Source organism: Rhinopithecus roxellana, chromosome 10 (assembly GCF_007565055.1).
Source record: "Rhinopithecus roxellana isolate Shanxi Qingling chromosome 10, ASM756505v1, whole genome shotgun sequence".
NCBI lineage: Eukaryota > Metazoa > Chordata > Mammalia > Primates > Cercopithecidae > Rhinopithecus > Rhinopithecus roxellana.
In genome coordinates, this window is record NC_044558.1 from 88795241 (window position 1) to 88819650 (window position 24410).

Sequence of the window (24410 nt, forward strand, 5' to 3'; positions counted from 1 at the left end):
GCAACGAGTCTAAGGCTGAGACAAAACTGGACACATCCACGTGGAGCTGTTGTACGACTGGAGATATGGGGAGGGAAGACAAGGATCTGGGAAACAGCTGTGTGAGGGCCGCAGCCAAGGTTACAATAACAGAAAAGCTCTTGTGAGGGAAAAGGTATTGAAAGAAAAATAAAGGGTCTAAGATGAAAACCTACATGTATGCAAACACCAGGAAAAAGAATACTATGGCCACCACAATTAGTTTAGCAAATGATTTCCAGGTTGGCATTGAACTGCAGTTCCAGATAAGTTCATGCATTTGCAGGTCATTCCCTTTGTGGAGGTACCTGAGAGCCCTGGGGTCCCTTCTAGGGTCTCCCCAGACACTGATTTAGGAGGTACCAAACCAAATCGCCTGCCTAACCCATCCTGAAGTCGAGCATGCACAGTACAGAACCTTGCATCTGTGTGCAGAGGCCTATGCGCTCCTACGGCCAACTTCGCCTGAGCACTGAGTGTGGACCAGCCTCTGCAGGAGGAGTGGCAGACACTTGATGACAATCATCCTCACCACGAAGCCATGAGCAGTGCCACTCCTAGCTCCCACTCTAGAGAAGAGAAAATGGAGGCAGACAAAAGTAAAGCAACTTGCCCCAACACTGCCTTTCATTTCTTTTTCTTTTTTCTTTTTTTTTTTTTTTTTTGAGACAGTCTCACTGTGTTGCCCAAGCTGGCAATCTTGGCTCACTGCAAGCTCCACCTCCAGGGTTCAGGCGATTCTCCAATCTCAGTCCCCCAGCTAGCTGGGACTACAGGTGTGTGCCACCATGCCTGGCTAATTTTTGTATTTTTAGTAGAGACAGGGTTTCACCATGTTGGCCAGGCTGGTCTCGAACTCCTAACCTCAAGTGATCCACCTGCCTCAGCCTCCCAAACTGCTGGGATTACAGGAGTGACCCACAGTGCCAAGCTGCCTTTCACGTTTTGATAAGGCTTTCTTTCGTTCCAGAATTTTCGTAAGAATCCCACCATTACATTTAATGAAAGATACATCATTTAAACTTTCACTCCTAGAATTCTCCTTGTGAACAGTGTCAGGAAATGGACCTGATATGTTCCAAATAGAAGTCTTCCTCATGTTTGATTTGGCCTGCAGTCCACTCCAGTTCACTCAATCAACAGCCATGTAGTGCGTATTTACCTAACAGATGACTTCGTGTTAGTTAGAAAGAAATACTAAATAGCCATTCAGCTAGATTGCATATAACTTGTGAAGTGTTACTAAGTGCCAAATGCTAGGTGGTGGGTCTTTAAAACATTGTCACTTCTGCCACCTCCAGGCCCAACAAGGACACACCTGTCCTCTTCCCTTGCTTTCTCCATCACCAAAGAGGAAGCAAAAAACACAGCTGCTGCTTTTTTCTACCAGGGTCTGACATCTTCGAATTCAAGCCTGGGGATGCCAAATATCTCCAAGTCTCCTGCTTGTAAATCTCAAAAGTATCTCTCCTTTCTGGAGAGAAAGGCCCCATTAACACTCAGCTCTTAAGCTTTCCTTAAATCGCAGCCTCTCCCACCAGGGTTAGACCCTCTGCTTTCTGACCCCTTGGTTTGTCTGGGCAGCTTTCTTTGTCATACGTTTCTGCCTGTGTCCATCATATGGACCTACCCAGGCACAAGAGCAAGAGGGATTGGGGGCTTCCTCCAGACGAGTTTATTACCGTAGGTCGATGGAAAAGGGCACTGTGGGGCCAGTGTGACCTGTCTTAGTGGTGGTGTCTTAACGGCCTAAGAAAGGATAACCACACTAACTCTCAGAATAGTGGTTCTCGACCGGGATGGGATTTTGATTCCCAGGGGACATCCAGCAATGTCTAGGGGCATTTCTAGTTGTCATGATTGGGGGAGGAGAATGCTATTGGTGTCTAACGGGGAGAGGCCAGAGATACTGCTCAACAGCCTGCAATGCACAGGACAGCCCCCCACAAAAATAATTAGCTGGCCCTAAATGTCACTAGTGCTGGGGTTGAGAACTCCTGAATTAGAGAGACACTGCTCATATTAACTTTCCTAGAAACGGTGTGAGGTTGCCCAGATCAAGGGTATCGGTCACTCATCAGGTTAGGAGGTTACTAGGGACAGACAGGCACATAGGCAATATGTCACTATCAGTAATGCACAAAAACTTGTTAATCTCAAAGTCTATTAGGATTGACCTTTACTGGAGTAAAGAGAATGTTTCCATCCCTTCTCTACCACTGAAACTCCAGCCTCCCAGGTGGGAAGGAAACACTGCCACCACACTGCTGTCTCGTCATGCCTCAAACAGCTTTATGTAACATGGCTCTTGACAGTTATCTCCTATGGAAACACTTCACTGTGCAAATTCTTAGCTGTGATCTAATATTTCTGTAGAGACTTTGAAGTGATAAATGTTATGGAAGCACGCCAGTAGGTTATGTGAGGGAAGAGAAGACAGTGCTTAGAGATGTTTAATCATCTCCCTCTTACATTTACTGGAAATGACATCTTCGGCTCCTCTTTTGTATGCAGGTAGTGCTTTTGCTTTCTGGGCCCCTCCAGAGAGTCGGTGAAAGTCAAAGGGGCTGCACGGGGCACTCCTCTGACCACCCTAACAATCAGAGAGGAAGTGGCTGGCAACTCAATCTCACCCTTCCTCTCCTGCAGAGTAAGAGGATGTTCCCAAATCTTGAGGCTGAAAACAGAGGCAAATCATCTAATGGCAAACAAAATGGGCAACAAGTCACCAACAGCTGAAGGGGCGGCTCAGTGTACCCCTCTCCCTTCGCTGTTGGCAATTAATCTCAGGCTATGAGTGAAAGCTTGGATTTCCATGTCCTTGCAGGCTATTCTTTCACAGGTAATGATATTGGCCACTGCCCACCTTCCAGTTGGTTCGTAACATGTGTTCCTTGGCTCGGCACTCTTGGAAGATGAGCTTCCAGCAAGAATAGTCAGAGATGCTGCTATCCGGAAGGTGCCCTTCCTGCTGGCACAGCCTGAACCACAGCACCTCATCCTCCGCAATCACCTTCCACGTCTTGCTCACCTAAAACAGCAGAAGTGACACAAATGTCAAATTCTGCAATTAGAGAAGCCCCTTGTCATCCAAAAATCAATCAACACCTATATTATTGCCCTGGGTTTATGGCAGTATAAAACGTCTCATTAACAAAACACTATGAGGTGAAAAAAAAATACAAGCAAATGTTTCCAGTTTTATCTTTCAAGATTTCAAAATTGTTGTACCATCATGTAATATCACATTTTAGACTACTTGGTTAAATGGTAATCTAACAAATAAGAGAAGAAAATACACAAATACATAAAATGCAAAAAACACAAACTTTTACATGGTAATCAGCTATACAATCACACAGAGCTTTTCAGAACAGAATCTCTTTACTTTTGACAAACAGCATTTGTATTTCCACCTTATAGAATTGAAGATCGATGGCCTCCGAAATCAAAGGCTGTCATAAAATTACCTAAAACCCAAACATCTGGTCAGGTAGAAAATTCAAATTTAAATTGCATGTGAGAATTTAGATTTTAAACATATGTACATATTTAATTAACAGAAAACTCAAGCCATTATCCAGGACTGTAAGATTAGATCTAGAAAAATTAATGTCATGTCTGGCCTTTCAAATCCCAACAGTATCCAGAGGAAATGGCCATTTTAACTACTAGCATTTTGTTTTCCAACACTAATTTAGGGGAACAAAGAGTTTACTTCATCACAGGATAATATGCAAAGTTGGCCAGACTGCAAAAGATGGACTCTGTTGGCAGATGAGCAACTGATGGAGCAGATCAGTGTGATACCAGTCTGCAGAGCATTTTGGGAACGCAGGATCAAGTGCCTGATGCTTGCTATCCATCCAAAAGTTGAGACTCACTTCTAATGAAGAGTGGTGACAGGTAGGTTACAGTACCCTGTACTTTTTAACACTCCCTTAGGGCCACTTCAAGACTCAAAGACAGAGACAGGAAGAAGGAAAATGAGAGAAAGTAGGAAACCAGACTCTTACTGCACAAAGGGCCTCAGCTGATAAAGCACTGACAGAGAGTTAGCTTACAGGATGGCAGATTAAAGACCTGCTCCTCCGTAACAGCAGTAAGAATTCCACCAAAAATGATCAACTTTTTCAGAATCTGGAAATTAATAAAAGGATTGCAACATTCTGAGGAACATTTATTCAAGAAAAGTGCCTGAATCTCAGTAAGAACAGTGACGTCTGAGTTGTTTTAATGTGTGCTAATTCTGTTTCCTCCTCCAGCTCTGGGATTGCCTTAAAAATCAACAGCCTCGTGAAGACAGCAGCTGTAAAAACCGGCAGCCTAGCAGCCATTAGAGAGGCCAGACATGTTTAGAACTCCCCAAAAATCAAATCCCTAGAGAACTGTCACCATTTGACCTGCTGGCAGCTTGCCAGAAAGCTCTATTCTCAAGGCTTGACTTTATCTGACCTAGCTGAGCACTCTCTCTGTTCTATCTCCAGGGCATTTGCCCAAAATAGTCAGTGGCAACTGTTTAACTCTACAGCTACCTGGGGAGCACAGACAGTTGAGGCAAACAAGAGGCTGACCAAAAAGCTCGAAAGAAAAAGCTGGGAAATGGGATGTCCACAGGAAGCTCTGAAAGGCTCCAATATATTCCTGGGAGTCTGGAATGCCACATGAACGTATAGGGCTGTGTGTGTGCCCAGGAAAGACCAGAGAAAGCCCTAACCTCTCCCCTCTGGCTGACCTTGAGGCTCTGTACCAGCAGGAAGTGAAGGCTAAGGCAGAGCTGTAAGCTGCTGCAATGGTGAAGCAGTACTCTAACATACAGAGAACACCTCAGCAAAGGCTGGGAGACTTACTGGTTTAGTGGATTTAAGGAAATCTCCATTTCATAACTAGCTAACCACTAAGCTAGCCAACAGAGACTTCAGTAGCTGCACATGACAAAGAATACAAATTAGAGAATAAGTCCAGAAAAGTCACTAAACAAACAAACAAACAGCAGCAACAACAAATATAACAACAGCAATAACCGCAAATTCTGCATAGGGAGAAAGATTCTATTTCTAGAGTTTCCATTATTTAAAATGTCCAGTTTTTAACAAAATTACAAAAGCATGCAAAGAAACAAGGAAGCAGGTCCATACACATGGGAAAAGGCAGTCAACAGAAGCTACCCCTGAGAAAGTCCAGACGCTGGACTTACTAAACAGAGACTTTAAATCAGCTATTTTAAATATGTTCAAAATACTAAAAGAAAGCATGTCTAAAGAAGTAAAAGAAAGTAGAAGAGCAATGTCTTACCATATAGAAGATACTGATAGAGAAACAGAAATTGCCTGTTAAAAAAAAATAGGGAGGCTGAGGTGGGAGGATCACCAGGTCAGGAGATTGAGACCATCCTGGCTAACATGGCGAAACCCCATTTCTACTAAAAATACAAAAAATTATCTGGGCATGGTGGCGGGCGCCTGTAGTCCCAGCTACTCGGGAGGCTGATGCAGGAGAATCATTTGAACGCAGGAGGCAGAGGTTGCAGTGAGCCAAGATCACACCACTGCATTTCAGCCTGGGCGACAGAGCAAGACTCCATCTCAAAAAAAAAAAAAAAAAAAGAGAGAAGCTCTGGAGTTAAAAAATTCCCTAAAAGGGCTCAACAAGTTTGAGAGGCAGAAAAATCAGCAAACTTGGTCAGGCGCAGTGGCCCACACCTGTAATCCCTGCACTTTGGGAGGCCAAGGCAGGTGTATCACAAGGTCAGGAGTTTGAGACCAGCCTGGCCAACATGGTAAAACCTCATCTTTACTAAAAATATAAAAAATTAGCTTGGCATGGTGGCATGCGCCTGTAGTCCCAGCTACTCAGGAGGCTGAGGCAGGAGAATCACTTGAACCCAGGAGGCAGAGGTTGCAGTGAGCCAAGATCACGCCACTGCACTCCAGCCTTGGCAACAGTGCAAGACTCTGTCTTGAAAAAAAAAAAAAATCAGGAAACTTAAAGCAGGTCAACTGAGATTATCTACTCCATGGCGGGGAGGGGGTGGGAAGAATAAAGAAAAAAAAAATCTGTAATCCTAGCACCTTTTGAGGCCAAGGCAGGAGGATCGCTCAGTGAGCTGAGACCACCCTGGTGAACAGTGTGAGACACCATCTCTACCAAAAAAAGAAAATCAGCCAGATGTGATGGTGTGTGCCTGTAGTCCTAGCTACTCGTGAGGCTGAGGCGGGAAGATTGCTTGAGTCCAGGAGTTCAAGGCTGCAGTGAGCTATTATTGCACTACTACCCTCCAGACTAGGTGACATAGTGAAATCTCATCTCTAAAAAACGAAAACAACAAAGCAAAACAAAAAAAAATGAATACAATGAACAAAGCCTCAAAGGCCTTAGGATATGACCCAAGTGTACCAACAAACACCAAATGAAGTTATCTCAGAGCAGAGTTTTTGGTGTACTATTGGAATCAGGTGGGTATTAATCCAAACTAGATTATTTTAAACTAAAGTGTTCACTGTAATTCCTAGGCAACAACTAAGAAAATAACTCAAAAAAACGGAGTAAAGAAATTAAAATGGCATACTAGACAATATCTATTTAACACAAAAGAAGGCAGTAATGAAGGGACAGAGGCATAAAAAAGACATAAGTCACACAGAAAAAAAACTAAAACTTACAAAGTAAAACTAGTGGGAATCTAGGAACTCAGTTTATCTCGGTCTCAAAATTTGACTTTCTATCTTAAGCAAACTACACCAAAAATAACCATTACAATATCTTATTCAACCAAAAGTGTATCAAAGCAATACTGACCAACCTAACCCTGATGACACATTAAAGTTCTGGCCTCCTTAATTACGCTTCTGCTATATATGTGTGCACGCAAGCTCCATGTGTGACAAGTAGTCACATGGCCTCAGTCACTTTCCCTACAGGCATGGATGCTTCACATGGAATTCACAGCATCAGAAGTTAGATCACGTGGCGTTAAATAAGTGACAACGCTGTCATTTTTCTGAACCTAAGTGTCACACTCTAATGCTGAGTGTCATGCTGTCTCAGTCTCCAGTGGTTTAGAACCTGAAGAATCAAGAGGGGACTTGGAGATCAACTCGGGGCATCTCCTCATTGCAAGAAGGCACCCCACTGCATCCCTGGCCAATGGGGCCCAGGCAATCCTGCAACGCTTCCAGTAGAGAGCTGACCTCCTGCATCAGTCTCATCTACCAACAGGCAGTCTGAATATTAGAAAAGGTTTCCTTCCACTGTCTAGAAAATTCATTCTACCTATGGCCCTGATTTTGCCCTTTTGAAGAAATCTATTTGCTCTTCCACCTGACAGTCCCTCAAATAGCTGAAGACAGAGATCATATTTCCCCTTAGTAATTTCTTCATTGCTCTAAATATTATCCATTTCCTTTCACTATTTTTCATACAGTTTCCATTCCGACACTTTCTCAATGCATCCTAAAACATTTGTACATCTAAAGTGTCCCTCTTCAAATGTGGTACTCAGGACTCAATAACACCTCAAATATGGGCTGTGCAGTGCCATGCACAGAAGGATCTTATCAGACACTGGTTTTCTGCTTTACTTGTAGCCATCAACATGGCTACTCAACTAATGGTTCACTAAAGCTTCTGCAGTCTGTTTTATTAAAGGGAAATGAAAAGGTATGAAGAATGTTACAAACACCCATGAACTCACCACCCTGTAGAAGAAAGGAAAGATTACTAATCAGCTTAAAACTCCTGCGTATCTCTCACCGTTCACATTCTCTTCCCCGCAACAGTAACCTCAATTTGGTCCTCATGATTCTTCAGGGTTTTTTTAAACACAAACTGGAAAAAAAAAAAAAAAAAAGGCCCACCATCCTTCCACCACACTATTTTTTATACCTAAATTCTTAACTTTGTAAACTTTCCATTCATTTTAATCCCCATCTCAATGTCTGCCCCACCCCCTGACATTTTATCCTCCCCAAATAATCTGTGAATCCCAATTCTGTCATCCATTGCATTAGCTACTTATCCCATAAGTTATCTGCAAAATATGGTCTGTGGGCCTTTGCATCTTAATTATAAAAAAAAAAAAAAAGATAACCAGGATGGTTCTAAAGACAGGGCTCTAGCTCTGTGGCAAACCACTGGAGCCCACCCCACAGGCTGACATGGATCCATTAGGCAGCCCACCCTGGGCATGGCCACAGCATCAGTTACAAATCCACTTAACCACACTGTCATCCCACACTTCTCCATCTTAGCCTTTAGGGCTCAGGAAAACAAACCCTCGTCTGATCACAAGTGGTCAGGCAATAACGGGATAACGACTCAGCAATGCTGGAGCTCCGGTCTGACCAGACAGAACACCATGGTTTCATTTTTGGCATGTCTGGTCCACAGCTGAGCCTATCCATGACACCCAGATGCTGTCTGTCCATCTGTCTGTGCCAGAGTGAGTCTAAGCACTGGGCAATCATGAAGCACAGACAGGGATAGACCAATGTCAGCTGTGAGTGAGCCAGGCCACAACCTAAGTAGTTCCAGAGCAGAGTATGTCCCCTAACCGAGCCCTGGAATGCACGGTTAAATAAGGTGTAAGATAAGGGTAACACACGAGACCTTTACGGGTTCTCAAAGGCAGAACATGCTCAGGAAACACGGCAGCTTTACTCTGATCCTGGCATACATACGCCTTTTTTGTAGAAACCATAACATTTTGGAAAAGTCATGAAATGTAACTACTGAACCAAAAAGACTCAGAGTAATTAAGAGATCATATAAATGTAGTCATTCTTTAATGACATGGACCAAAAGCATGTTCAGTAGTACAACACCTCCAGGTGTTAACAAGTTCCTTAGAAAAGGATTTCATGGTCAAATGAGCTTACGAAACACTGCTTTAAACAAAACGAAGCAGAATTCCTTGCTGCAGAACTTCTCGATGCTTTGAATAGCGGTGGCATGTGTTGCACATCTCTTAAGAAGGGGATACAGGTTGAGTATCCCTTATCCAAAATGCTTAAAAGCAAGAGTATTTTGGATTTCATAAGTTTGCATTATTCTGACTGAGTTTCCCAAATCCCCAAAGCCAAAATCTGAAATGCTCCAATGAGCATTGAAAAAGTTTCTAATTTTGGAGCATTTGGGATTTGGGATTTTTGGATTTGGGAGTTCAACCTGTATAAGAAGCTGCATTCCCTAAACTCATTTGGTTCCTGACCTCTTTTTGCAAGAAGTATCTCAAAAGCCCAGTGTTCTGCAGAAGTCCCTTTAGAGAACACTGATTTGGGTCAGCGGTCAATCAGTAAAGATACATTTTGGGCACTAACCATGTACTGGGCATTCAGGCCCGCAGTTCTCATCTACTGCCCACCTCAAGCTATGAAACCAAAACCTTTGGCGTGTGAGAGAGACCCCATGGATGCACCCAGGCTGGGGCTACTTCTCCATGGCTGAGGAAGCTATGGGGGAAATGCTGGGGTCCCTGCCCTTACACCCAGGTTAGATCACAAGACTGGCCCCAAACAGGGGAAGCAATCTTTTTAATTATGTGTTCAAAAATGAGCTACAAGCTGTGTTTTCTTGGATGGAGGCTCTGAATCATCTGCACTTTAGGAAAATCCAAAGTTAGTGCTCAATGATTACAAACTAGAAAATCTCAAACTAAACATTCTGTATGAGTTTTCATGAGAACCGTGCACATCTCAGCCACTTTAAAATGGAAACTTTTCAATGAGACTTTCAGGAAGTCTCAAATATGTCAGACCTTAAATACACTGGAAGCTGAAAGCAGCTTTTTATAATAGTTTCAAGGAAAATGCCAAATCATTTTAAATAACATGACCTGAAATTTGTACAATGGGGTTACGGGATGAAAAACTGAGACCACAGAGTTGATGCTGTGGCACATCACCCACATCACTCACCCCGGGCCACAGTGCTTCTTCTTTTTTTTTTTTTTTTTTGAGAAGGAGTCTCGCTCTGTCACCCAGGCTGGAGTGCAGTGGCCAGATCTCGGCTCACTGCAAGCTCCGCCTCCCGGGTTCACGCCATTCTCCTGGCTCAGCCTCCGGAGTAGCTGGGACTACAGGCGCCCGCCACCTCGCCCGGCTAGTTTTTTGTATTTTTTTAGTAGAGACGGGGTTTCACCGTGTTAGCCAGGATGGTCTCGATCTCCTGACCTCGTGATCCGCCCGTCTCGGCCTCCCAAAGTGCTGGGATTACAGGCTTGAGCCACCGCGCCCGGCCCACAGTGCTTCTTCTATAGAAAATCATATTCAAGCTAAAGTTTAAGTCCCAGATAACAAATAAAAAATCTCTTTGAGGGACTTAGAAAAGGCAGATGTGAGAATGACTTCCAAAAAGGGATCAGGATTGTATCCACAGTTAGGTATTAAAAACGGAAATATGTCAACAATTTCTTTAGCAAACTATAAAAGGAGAGTGCTTTTCTTTCTTCTTTTAAAGGAGAACAAAAATGACAGGTTTTAAAAATGTCTTTTAATTCTGAAGGAAAAAAAAATCAACAAGAAAAAGACCCAGTTAAACTTTCACAAGCAAATGTTAAAGGGCCCCACCAAAAGGAAAGCTTGTTAATTGTTTTGATTCCTTAAGTTGTATGAAATCTAGCAAGTTTACAAGCCTGGGTTTTCCAGAGGCCTAATGGTCTTTCTTTAATACACCAGAGTTGGAATGGCCTTGCTCAGTAAAGCCCCACTGAGTGAGCCTCAGCTGCAAGGATTTGCTAATAAAAGTGTCTCCAGCATTTTGCTTTATAGCACCACTGTGAATTGCAGCATTAAAAAAAAAAAAAAAAAAAGCTGTTGGCTCAAAAATAAGCTTTATTAGCTCTGCCTGGATTAGGGTTACCAGTGAGGCTCACAGAGGGGAAGTCTCATTGTTCCCTTGACAGGTTCACACACCAAGTCTACTGTGGGAGGACATACCACATACAGACGGCTTTCTATGCACTCACTATCTCCATTTCCTCTCTCTCCACTTGCTCCGAAGCCACTAGCTTTTGCCCCCAACACACCACTGACTCTGGTCAAGGTCACCAGTGACTTCCAACTTGCAAAACCCAATGGTCATTTCTCAGTCCTCCTCTTGATGAACAGCAGCGCTTAACACTTTCTCCTCCTGGAAAACGTTTATCCTGTGGTTCCAGGGAACGACACACCTGAGTTTTCTTCCTGCCTGGCAGGGAACTCCTTCCCAGTCCTCTGTGCTGGCCCTGCTCATGTCCACAGCCTCTAATCCTTGTGGGGTAACAGGGCTCCATCCCTGATCCCCTCCTCTATTTACACTCACTTCTTTAATGTTCTCATTTGTCTCCTGGCCTTAAATACCATCAATGTGGCTGACAGCTTCCAAATTTCCATCTTCAGCCCAGAGCTCAACAAAGAGCTCATCCTCAGCCTCACAACCAATGAGGGATCTTCTCCCACACCCACACACGCTCCTTGCATGGTCTGCTCCTTGTCAGTAAATGGTGACCTCATTCCTTCAGTTGCTCAGGACAAACACCGTGGAGTCCTTGTTGACTGTCTTCCTTCTGTCCCCACATCCAGCCCATCTGCAATCCTGACTCTGTCCACTTCTGCTGGTACCATCCTGGCCCAAGCACCACATGCTCTTCTCTGGATTATTTCAGTGGCCTCCTAACTGGTCTCCCTGCTGCTGTCCTTGTCCCCCAGCAACCGATTCTCCACACAGCAACCCAAATGGTCCCTTTTAAAATGTAGGGCAGCTCTCATCACCCCTAAGCTTAAAACACTCCAAAGGCTTCCCATCTCATTTACAATAAAACTTCGAGTTCTTTTAACAGATTAAGTGCTTCTCTCATTCTGAGCCTTCTCCTCCTCTTACTCCTTTCTGCTCACCACACCCCCTTTTCAGTTTCCTATGGCTGTGCTAACAAACTTACAAACTTAGCTGCTTAAAACAACACAGATTTATTCTCTTATAGTTCTGGAGACCAGAAGTGTAAAAGCAAGGTGTGGGCAGGGCTGCATTCCTTCCAGAGGCTTCAGAAAGAAAATTATTTTCTTTTTTTTTTTTTTTTTGAGACGGAGTCTTGCTCTGTCGCCCAGGCTGGAGTGCAGTGGCGCAATCTCAGCTCACTGCAAGCTCCGCCTCCCGGGTTCACGCCATTCTCCTGCCTCAGCCTCCAAGCAGCTGGGACTACAGGTGCCCGCCACGCCTGGCTAATTTTTTGTCTTTTTAGTAGAGACGGGGTTTCACTGTGTTAGCCAGGATGGTCTCGATCTCCTGACCTCGTGATCCACCCGCCTCAGCCTCCCAAAGTGCTGGGATTACAGGCATGAGCCACCGCGCCCAGTGAAAATTATTTTCTTACCTTTTCCAGCTTCAAGCTACCTACATTTCTTGGCTTGTGGCCCCTTCCTCTGCCTTCAAGGCCAGCAACACAGCATCTCCTCTCCTCCCTGACGTCCTGCCTCCCTCTTACAAGGAGACTTGTAATGCACTGGACCCACCTGGATAATCCAAGATAATCACCCCATCTCTAGATCCTTAACCTAATCACATCTGCAAAGAGCCTTTTATCATGAAGGGTAACATACTCGTGGGATCCAGGCATTAGGACGTGAGCGTATTTGGGAGAGGGCCATTATTCAGCGTACCACAGCCACCCACTTGGACCTTCCTGCTGTTCCTCAAACACAGCAGGTGCACTCTGCCTCAGATGAGCTTCAGCTGCGCCTGCCTCAAGTCCTTCGCCCTTGCTATTCCACTCTGCCAGAGATCTGCACAGTGTCCTTCACCCCTCCTTGAGGTCTTTGCTCAAAGCTCACCTTCTCTGCAAAGTCTTCCCCGGCCACTCAAAGTGCAACCCCCATATCACCTCTACTGTCTTGTCCTTCTCCATAGCACTCACTGCCATCTGATAACTCTATTTAATCATGTCTTTATTGTATGCAATGGAAGCTCTCTGAGAAGCAGGTTTTTTATGTTTTATTCTCAGCTGTCTTCACTATATAGAACAGTACCTCACACATAGATAGTCAGCTCTATATAAATAACTGAATGAGATAAAAAGTCCAACTTTTTAAAAAAAAATTAGGTTGCTTTTATTCTCAAAGGTCACAGACACAGCTCAGCTCCTGGCATGTGCTGCCCTCCGTAGGCTCTTTCTTATTCACATGTATTATTTTTGCTTTATGCTTTTTTTCTAGTAAACTTTTTAATTGTGGAAAAGTTCAAACACACAAGAGTAAAGTGAACAATATAAAGAACTCCAAAGTACCCATCACTTGGCTCAATGATCATTTGCCATTCTTGTTTCATCTAGCTCCCAATCTGTTTTTTAGAGTGATTTTGCCTTTCCCTAAATTTGTGCTTAAAGGAGGCAGCCACAACAGTCACATGAATTAAAAGGAACTCCTGAGGGCACTTGGGTCTCCAGCATACAAGGAACCTTCCATATAACTTCCTGATAGAGAAGTCTGGTGGCAAGGGTGAAAGTAAAGAACTAAGGGAACCCTGCCAGCAACTACAGGTCTGCAGAATCACTTTTGCCAGGAAAATCAATTCAGCCTCACTTGGCAATGGATTCCTGACTTACATAGACTTCATTAAGATTATAGATCTTTAGCTATAAGCGCCTGGATTTTAGTTTCTCCTACATGGACATAAAATCACATTTTCCCTGAAACTTGAAATACCGTCATCTAATATACTGGTCTTTAGTTCTACAATTCTTTTAGTTCTACAATTACTTATTTTTTTTGCTGTCACCTACTTCTTGCTCACCAATATTATAAATTTCAAGTTTTTAACCTCTGTGGCATCCCTCTTTTTCTTTATTGCTTTGTTTATGCACGTTTCTCTACCTTTTACTTGAAAAGCACGACATCATTACTTACAGGGCTGAATTCCTAAAATTACACATTAGGAAATACAAAGAACTAAAATATACATTAAAAAACTGAAAACAAAATTATAGAGCTGGAGAACAGATCAGTGGTTGCCAGGGGTTAGAGATGGAGCTGGGGGTGAAGGGGTCAGGGAAAGGACTTGAGGCCAGTGTCACTGTCAAAGGCTGTGAAAGAGTAGCACAAGAGATTCTTGTGATGAATGTTCTACATGTTGACTACGGTGGTCACACAAATCTACATCCATGAAAAGTTCCGTAAGTTCACAAATATGTGCATGTAAAATAGCGATTTGTGGATTGTGCCAATGTCAGGTCCTGGTTTTGCTACTGTTCTGTAGTGGGATATTACCAATGGAGGAGACTGGGGGTAGGGTACACGGGAACTGTCTGTACTATTTTTTGCAACTTCCTATGAATTTATAATAATTTTTAAAGTTTAAAAAATGAATGTTGGTAAATACCTAAAATCCATCACTCCTCTGAATTATTCATGTTGTAATATAACGGCAGACTTACTTTTCTCCTAAAAATCAACTTGTAATTTTGAAATCAACAACTGTGTCATTGTTATCCACTAAAAAATAGTCTCCTTTAAATGCCAGGAATCCTGTGGGCATGAAAAAAGATGAACATAAAATTATAAATAGCAAGATTATAAACCTGTTCAATGAACTGTCCAACAAGTAACTTTGCTTACTAAAAGCTACACTGTTTTCAAGATGTTTCAGCAAGAAACACTCCCACAGAGATATTAATCCCTTGAGGGACAACTATTGAAAGGAAGGAGCTGGAGACCTCAGCATCAAAAGTACACAAGGATCACAAACTAATGTAGCGGGAGTTCAGTTTTCAAAACATAATGCCCCAAAAGCAGGAAAAGGGAGGGGATATGGAAAGAAGGCAAAGTCAAAGCAAAATCAGTCTCAGGCATGGTTTGTGGGATAATTAAATCTCAAAGGCCTCCCAGTAACAGAGTTTCTTACTGTTAGTCAGTTACCAATTTGGCATAAAGATCTAAGCAAACAGGTTTTCTCCAAGGGCATACATTTAGTTCATGGTGCCAGTTCCACATAACTGGCTCAATTTCACTAAAATCCCAAGGCACCTAGATTAAAAGAGAGATGGAGAGAGAGAAAAAATGCAAGCCTCTTTAAAATGAAATCATAAAGCAGCAGGACATTCCACAGAAGGACTTCCTCCCTGTTTCAAAATAAAAACACCCCAAGAAACAAATGAAAATGCCACTTATTTTAATTATTTTGTGGTTTTAATTTTAATGATTGATGAAACAAAGCCAATTCTACAAACTACTGGCCATCTATTGTCATTCTCATGTAAGAGCTCCATAAAAATAATGACTTCACAGATCACAGCCAACTTAGTCACTGTACACTAACAGGGTTCTGTTTAAGAATATTTTCTATTCTTACACATGTGCTCTAAAAACAGGTTAACAACAACAAAAAAAGAGCCAAATCCAACTGGCCATAGAGGGAAGAATTCTGGTGGACAATTAAACTACTGTGTTGCAAATTAAACTGTTCACACCTGCAGAATAATCTCACCAGCATAACCAATCTACCCTGTAATGCAGCCCCATTGTACCAAAAGGGGATCTCTTCTTCCACTAGATTCTATCTTTCTCTGATAAACTCTTTGGATGAGAAAACCAGCAGCAGATGTGAAAGCCACATGGCTCTCTACAAAGCAGGAGAGCAAAAAGCAATGTTAAAAGAAATGATTTCTTAAACAGCAGCTTGCTATCAAGAATGAAGATTTTATCATCTAATGCTGACTTTGTGTAAAGCAGCTAGCTATTAGACCCTGTTCCAAGACTTCGGCTAACAGCATCAGGCTGAAATCCAGGAATTGGCCTCATTTAGCTACACTCTTGTTTTCAACTCTTGGGAGCAGGGCCAACGTGTAAAGTTAGAATATAACAAATCAAATTTCCAAGGGGAAAGAAAACAATATAGGTACTCATGCTTAATGCAACTGATAGGCTCTGAGCACAGTTTACACTTCAGCACATTTTTTAAGTGAATTTTAGCCTTTAAATAATTTCCATCATTTCCTAAAGACACACACGCTGCATCAAAAAATATTTGCCAATGCCCCCACTTAAGCAATACTGCAACAATCAAGAATACTGAAAATTCTTTCAAATTCATATTCAAGTAGAAAAATGATTAAGCAAAATGCTTCATCATTAAAGAAAGAGTAGAAGGGCCGGGCGCGGTGGCTCACGCCTGCAATCCCAGCACTGTGGGAGGCCGAGGCAGGTGGATCACAAGGTCAAGAGATGGAGACCATCCTGGCCAACATGGTGAAACCCCGTCTCCGCTAAAAATACAAAAATTAGCTGGGCGTGGTGGCACACCTGTAGTCTCAGCTACTTGGGAGACTGAGGCAGAAGAATCGCTTGAACCTGGGAGGCAGAGGTTGCAGTGAGCCGAGATCGCGCCACTGCACTCCAGCCTGGCGACAGCGAGACTCCATCAAAGAAAAAGAAAGAGTAGAACACCATAAACTGTCTAAATGGTCCTGTATCATGTGTGATTTCACTGAACTGCCATGGAGGTAGCAAGCTCTAGAGTCGAAATTTGGCTACAGTTTTCACCATTCTCAAACCACCTTCATGTGCTGAACTTCATAGTCTTGGTGGTGCTTTGAATTTTATGTAGTTTTCCTACCAGTGAATTTTGCAAACCCTTTCTCCTGAAGCTGTAAACACCTGTGTAAAATGTATTATAGAATCCAGGGATGAAAATGCTAACCACTAAACAAACTAATTTTCTGGCAGTTATGGAGAATGGATACTCCAGTGTCTCCTAGACAATACAGTTGTCCATCAAAGGTCAAATCGTTAGCAATCATACACCCATTTAACTTACGAAAAATCAACAGAAATCTATAAATGTAATGCAATGCATTAACAGAATGAAGGAGAAAAATGGTGTGATCATCTCAATTAGGTGCAGAAAAAGCATCTGAGAAAATTCAAGATCCTTTCATGATAAAAACTCTTAATAAATGAGGTATAGAAGAAATGGACTTTAACACAATAAAGGTCACATGTGACAAAACCAAAGCTAACATCATACTCAGTGAAAAGTTAAAAGCTTTTCTTCAGGAATAAGACAAGGATGCACACTCTCACCACTTCCATTCAACATAGTACTAGAAGTCCCAGTCACAGCGATTAGGCAACAGAAAGAAATAAAAGGCATCCCAGCAGAAAGGAGGAAGTTATTCTGTTCCTGTTTACAGACAATATAAACATAAACATAGGAAACCCTAAATACCCCACCAAAAAACTAACAAACAAATTCAGTGATACTGCAGGGTACAAAATCAATATACAAAAATCAGTAGAGTTTGTATACACCAACAACAAGCTATCTGTAACAGAAATCAAGAAAATAATCCCATTCACAATAGCCACACCAAAAATAAATACTTAGGAACAAATTCAACCAAGGAAGCTAAAGACCAGTATGCTGAAAACTATAAAACACTAAGGAGAAAAGAGAAGATACAAATAAATAGAAAAATATTCCATGTTCATAGATTGGAAGAATATTATCCAAATGTCCATACTACTCAAAGTGAGTGAAATGCAATCTCTTATCAAAATTCCAAAGACATTTTTCACAGATATAGAAAAAAAAAATGATACAATTTGCATAAAAACACAAAACATTGCAAACAGCCAAAGCAATCCTGAGCAAAAAGAACAACGCTGGAGGCATCATAATACCTCGTTTCAAAATATACTACAAAGCTATAGCAATATAAACAGCATGGCACTGGCATAAAAACAGATACATAGACCAGTAGAACAGAATTGACAGTCCAAAAATAAGTCTGTGCATTTACAGTCAATTGATTTTCAATGAAGGCACTAAGAACACACAATGGGGAAAAAAGTCTCTTCAATAAATGGTGTTGTGAAAACTGGATATCCACATACAGAAGAATGAAGTTAGATCCTCATCTCACGCTATTATAAAGAAGTTAACTCTCACTTGAAGCCAGGAGTTCGAGACTAGCCTGGGCAACAAAGCAAGACCCTGTCCTTACAAAAAATTTAAAAGTTAGCTGGGCATGTTGGCATGAGCCTGTAGTCCCAGCTACTCTGGAGGTTCAGGTGGGAGAATCATGTGAGCCCAAAAGTTTGAGGCTACAGTGAGCTACAATCACACCACTGCATGCCAGCCTGGGCAAAAGAGTGAGACTGTGTCTCAAAAAAAAAAAATAAATAAATAAACTCAAAATGGATTAAAATCTTAAATATAAGACTTGAAACTGTAAAACTATGAGAAAGAAACTCAGGGGAAAACTCCATGACACTGGTATAGGTAATGATTTTTTGGATATGACCCCAAAAGAACAGGCAACAAAAACAGACAATGGGATTACATCAAACTAAAAAGCTTTTGCACAGCAAAGGAAACAATCAACAGAGTACAGAGACAACCTACAAAATGAGAAAAAATATTTCCAAACCATGTATCTGATAAGCAGTTAATATCCAAAATATTACATAAAGAACTCAAATAACTCAATAGAAAGAAGACAAAAAACCCAATTTAAAAATGAACAAAGGACCTGAATAGACATTTCTCAAAAGAAGACATACAAATGGCCAATAGGTATATTTAAAAATGCTCAACAGTACTAATCATCAGAGAAATGCAAATTAAAACTACACCTGTCAGAATGGCTATTACCAAAAAGACAAAACAAGTGCTGGCAAAGACATGGAGAGAAGGGAATCCTTGCACACTGTTAGTGGGAATGGAAATTAGCACAGCCATAAAGGAAACAGAGGTTCCTTAGAATATTAAAAATAAAACTACCATATTATTCAGCAATTCTGGTTGCTGGGTATACATCCAAAGAAGTGAAATCAGTATGTCAAAGTGATCTCTGTACTCCCAGACTCACTGCAGCATTATTCACAACAGCCAAGATACAGAATCAACAGATAAATGATAGATAATGCGGTATGTATACACAATGGAATACTATTCAGCCTTTTTAAAAAAAAAAAAAGGAAATCATGTCATTTACAACAACACGGTGGGTGAACCTAGAGGGCATTACGTTAAGTGAAATAAGCCAGCCACAGAAAGACAAATATTGCATGATCTCACTTAAACGCAGAATCTAAAAAGGTTAAGCTCATAGAAGTAGAGAGTAGAATGGTGGTTACCAGTGGCTGGCGGGGCAGGATGGGACACTGAAAAGATGTCAAAGGATACAAAATTTCGGTTAGATGGGAGAAATAAGTTCAGAGCTCTACTGTACAGTATAGTGACTTTAGTTAATGATGTATACTTGAAAATCACTAAGAGAATAGATTTTAAGTATTCTCACCACAGAAAATAAGTATATAAGGTAATACATGTTAGTTACCTCAACTGAGCCATTCCACAATGCATAGATATTTCAAAAATCATGTTATACCTGATAAATATATGTAACTTTATTTGTCCATTTAAAAAACTAAAATGAAATTTTTAAAAAAGAAAAATCAGGCCAGGTGCAGTGGCTCAGGCCTGTAATCCCAGCACTTTGGGAGGCCGAGGTGGGTGGATTACTTGAGGTCAGGAGTTCGAGACCAGCCTGGCCAACATGACAAAAATCCTGACTCTACTAAAAATACAAAATTAGCTGCGTGTGGTGGCATGCACCTGTAATCCCAGCGACTCGGGTGGCTGAGGCAAGAGAATAGCTTGAACCCAGGAGGCAGAGGTTGCAGGAAGACGAGATCATGCCACTGCACTCCAGCCTGGGTGACAGAGCAAGACTCTGCCTCAAAAAAAGAAAGGAAAAATCAATCACACACTCTTGGCCAAAAAGACGAGAACAAGAGAACAATTTTAATGGCATAAACCTTTGCCTCTCTCAAAGTGTGGCCAAAGCCACACTGGCATCCCCTGCTTAGAAAGTAGACTTAATGGGGCCAGCAGTGGTTCATGCCTGTAATCCCAGCACTTTGAGAGGCCAAGGCAGCAGATCACCTGAGATCAGGAGTTTGAAACCAGCCTGGCCAGTGAAACCCCATCTCTACTAAAAATACAAAAATCAGCTGGGCATGGCAGCACGTGCCTGTAGTCCCAGCTACTCAGGAGGCTGAGGCAGGAAAACTGCTTAGGCCCGGGAGGCAGAGGTTGCAGTGAGCCAAGATCGTCCCACTGCACTCCAGCCTGGGCGACAGAGCAAAACTCCGTCTCAAAAAAAAAAAGAAAGTAGACTATCAGGCCCCACCCCCAGATCTCCTGAATCTGAACCTGCATTTTATCAAGATTCCCCCATGATTCCTAAACACAATGCAGTTTGGCCTAAACGATATCTCCCACCATTCCACTCCACAGGCATACGCCCCAGAGTAAGCGTGAGACGGGTGACACTGATTTGCAATTCCCTTGGTGGGTCTCAGTTCTCACTCGTCTTGCACCTCACTGAGTGAGATACTAACGTTTAAAGGGTACTTTGGACTATACACCTAAAACATGACTTCACCTAAAACATGTTCTGTCCCCGGGCTGACCCCTCAGCTACCAACCTAACAACTGGCTCAATTTAACCAAGGGTTCACATCTTTGCATTAAAAACTGTGGGTACATTAACAGCACAGACAAGCTCAATAAAGGCTGAGCACCAAGTTGTCGGCCACCAGCACACTGCCACAGGTCAGCCATAACTCAGACTGCAGGGAGAAAAGAGCTCTTGGGCCACAGAAAGATACACACCGAGTGGTGATGTGGAACATAATCCTTTAAGGTCAAGGTGGCTTTCCTTCAAGGAAACTTGCCATCCAAGTCGTTAATTCTGCAAAGTTTATAATTCTGTGAGTAAATTTCTATTACCTAGGAGAGTCCTATACTTTAATCACACATTTAGGAAAATCTTGAACATCTGTTGGCGACAGCTTACCTGTGCACATCTTCCTAGTTCTTTCCTGTCCAGGTACTGAAATATATTGATTGCCAATTCATAAGGCAGTTGGATATCAAAGAAAGGCACATCATTCATTTCATTCTGAGGGGGAAAAAAAAAGGAAGTAAGTTTACAATTCTTAGATATGGGAATAACTCAAATGTACAGGCCCTTTAAATGACCAGAGATATTCTTAGGTGGTAACAAGATAGATGAGGCTATTTCCCAGGAGGGAGGCATCTGTACTGTTTCACGAGGCGGTCATGGAACCATTTCACAACCTGCCAGCCATCCTCCATTCTCTGACCCCCCTACGCCTCCACTTCTCACATTCACTTAGGAAACCCATAGGACCATTTCCCATGGTGCTTCACAAAGCAGCAGGGGTGCTATCTTCCAGCCTGGTGTATGGCACAGGAATCAGTGCCAAGGTCTGTGGAAAGCCTCCTGACCTCTAAGGAAAGGTGAGCAGCAGGGGGCCAAGAAAGTGAGCCTTGAAATCAGGGAGGCCACCCCTCCTCCCAGGACAACCACCACTACTCCCAACAAGGAAGGGAGTGAGCACACACAGCTAGAGAAAAGCTGCTTTAGGTCACTAAGGGGTTTTCACTGGGAAAAGAACAGGGCTATAAACATGAGCAAAAAGTAAACAAGCAGACACTGCTCTTGACGGAGGTGAACGCCACCTCTCCTTGGCCACTGGAGAAGTGCAAGGTTTCCTAATGCTCTCAGGGGCTTACACTGGTTAACCTGAGCGGGCCAGTGCAAACAAAGCAGTTCTTCTTCGGTGTCATTTATTAATGCAAAGAAATCAGAGCTCGACTGCCTTTGGATAAGCAATTAGAGATGAGGTAACGGGCTTTATTTGAGAGATAAGGCTGTCATGACGATCCTGGTAGCACAAAGCAATGTGAGTGTAAAACAGAAAAAAAGCCAAGTGTACGTATGTACCCCCCTGTCTGTTCCCAATCCACCTGCCAAAGCTCACTTTGGTATGGGCTTCTGCAAAGCTAGGAAAAGCTGCACTCTGTGCCCCAATAGCATTCGCTTAATAAAATCCATTTTTAATAAGCTTTGGCTGACATCAGTGACTTATTGCTTACAAGCGAATTATTAATTCACCAGTCAAATGCAGAGGTCTTACGTATTGCAAGGCTGCTGTCTCAAAACAAACAAAAAATCACCTCAGTGTTTTTTAAGGGAGTCTAAGCACTGATGTAGACCCTACCAAGACTCAGGGTAAAGATTTTTCTGGAATGAAGTTTCTGTTCATCTAGGAGTCTTGGGGCTAAAAGACAGCCCAGAGCATAAAAAGGAAATGCAGTATTTAACTGCAAAAACAGTGCAAAGGATGAAGGCCAAAAGGGATCTCTGGAGGAAAAAAAGAGTAAGAGTTGACAGCTCTCTGTGGGCAAAGAGAAGGAACAGAATGTTAAATCAAGAGAGAAATTTTGGCCATACAGAAAAAAAAAAAAAAAAAGTCTGCAAGTGTAATTAGAAGGCTCAGGGGTGCTTGCCTAAAAAAATAATGCAAAGTAATTGGTTTAATGTCAGGCTCCCTCCCCTCCCACAACTAACTGGTTTCACTCATCAAGAAAAAGAGGCATCACTTTCTCTCTAGGCCCAGATACAACTTGAGACTCCTCAAATCAACACTGGAGGGAGTCACTGCTTGCCAAGGAAAGCTACACTGGAGATGAAACTTTCATTTGTAATCATGGTCTTCCTCCTGCTTTCTTTTTTGGATTATTTTGACATTGTGGAGAGGCCTTCTTTACCTACTTGGTAAAGAAACAAGAGAAAAATGTTCCTTATCCTCCTCCAACCAGAACAAAGGCAAGGAAAAGCCTGCGTTCATTGAAACTACTTGCCAGGCATCGCTTTCTTCAATTGGTCCCATTTAAGACTCACTAGGAACTGGTTTCTGGACTTGACACTACTCTGACGAGGCAAAGGACACCATCATCTTTGTCTTTAGCTATTCTGGTACAGAAAAGTCACACCTCTGGTCACAGGAGCCTTCCATCTTTTGCCTACTCCGTTGGCCTAGCCTCCATCCTCATCACGGAAGATAATGCCTGTATCTTGGCACCAACCTAGCCCTGCCACCAGCATCCTTGATCCCAACCACCATAATCTCTGGAATGCAACCCAGCATGGAGGTTCAGAGCAAAGATTCAAACTGATACATCTGTTCGCTCACCTTACCAACAAGCAACCGGGTTAAGTGCATCTGTGCTTTCTCATCTGTAAAACAGGTAAAAGCACTCTATGAAATAGGTATGCTATTAAGAATAAAAATGAGACCCCATGCTGGTCTCACTGTTAATGCATGCCAATTATGATGGTTCTTGATCATTTACAAGTTCCGAAGGGCAGCCACTGTTTCAAAGCATTGAACTGTAATTTTGTAAATGATGTTACACAGCCCAACTTAAAAAAATCACTGTGCTCTCAGAATTATTATCTAAACTCCAAAAGAGATAAAAGTCCCAGACTTTCATGTAGATGACCTTCCGTGTGGCTAACCACTGGAAAATGGTAGGGAAAAAAAAGAAACCAATACACTAAAGGAAGGTCCACATCTCAAGAAATATGTAGACCCCCCCCAAGGTGAGGAGACCAAATGCTCAAGTTTCATGCTGCACACTTAAAGAATAATTGTGGCATGACATTGTATCAATGGTCCCTGTCATCCATACTGCAGTGGGTCACTCAGATCCCGCTACGGTCCCACTCATTCCCCTAGATGAAAATGCTGCCTGCTGTTGACTTACAGCTGAGTCCCTTCGCAGGCAATGCCTTTGGCCAAACAAGCTGCCTCACCCAAGTTGCATCCCCTCCCATCTCCGCTAAGGCAGCCTGTATCCAATGACTAGTCCATGGCTGGGTACAAAGGCCTGGCCCCCTTGCTCAGTTCAGGACTTCTCTGAAAGGAAAACCCACTAAAGCACCTACATGCAAATCTCCATTTCAGAATCTATTTTTTGAAAAGTTCAATCTTTTTTTTTTTTTTTTTTTTTTTTACCAAAGCAATAGACACGACCCATGATAGTCCTGTGTTTAATATATTCCCAAGGGTTCTTAGGCACACCTCCAGAGACATTAGTCCAGGTAAGCTACTTCCTCTCCCCTCCTTGAGGAGGATACCAGAATGCAGATATATGAGTGACATCACTCCACCAGCCAACCAACAAACCAGAGTAAATTCAAGGTTTAGTAACTGATTCATCAACTTCAGTTCGTTATTATTGGAAATATCATTTGGGAAACACCTTACAAGAGACAGAGTTGTGAGCATATTTGGCCCTGTGGTTGAAAACACACCTCTTTTATAAATGTGCATGATGTGACAAGGAAGTGAAGCCACATCCTGGACAACAAAAGCTGTGGTCTAGTAACCACGTAAATCCTACTACTGTCGCGGAGGCAGAATGTCTTAGGCACTCTGATTGGTTACTTCCCACAGTTCATAAATGTAGGTTAAAAACACTACTTGTTACTAGTGTGCAGAGAAATACCTTGTTATCTGAAAGACACTATCAGCCAGAGGTTGGTT

At 42.4% G+C, this 24410-nt stretch overlaps 1 protein-coding gene across 5 annotated transcripts in view; it reads right to left on the reverse strand.

Moving 5' to 3' along the window:
• The window catches only part of FBXW8 (F-box and WD repeat domain containing 8), a 122013-nt gene that overhangs the window by 88730 nt on the left and 8873 nt on the right, over positions 1–24410 (reverse strand). For all 5 annotated transcript variants that reach the window (XR_004059569.1, XR_004059570.1, XM_030938891.1 and 2 more), the window contains exons 2-3: positions 20849–20953; positions 2885–3049 (exon numbers count right to left, since the gene is read on the reverse strand). Coding sequence is in view for 3 of the 5 variants with exons in the window: in XM_030938891.1 (XP_030794751.1) it covers positions 2885–3049; positions 20849–20953 (270 nt within the window). In the remaining 2 variants the exon portion in view is untranslated. The remainder of the gene's footprint in view (positions 1–2884; positions 3050–20848; positions 20954–24410) is intronic.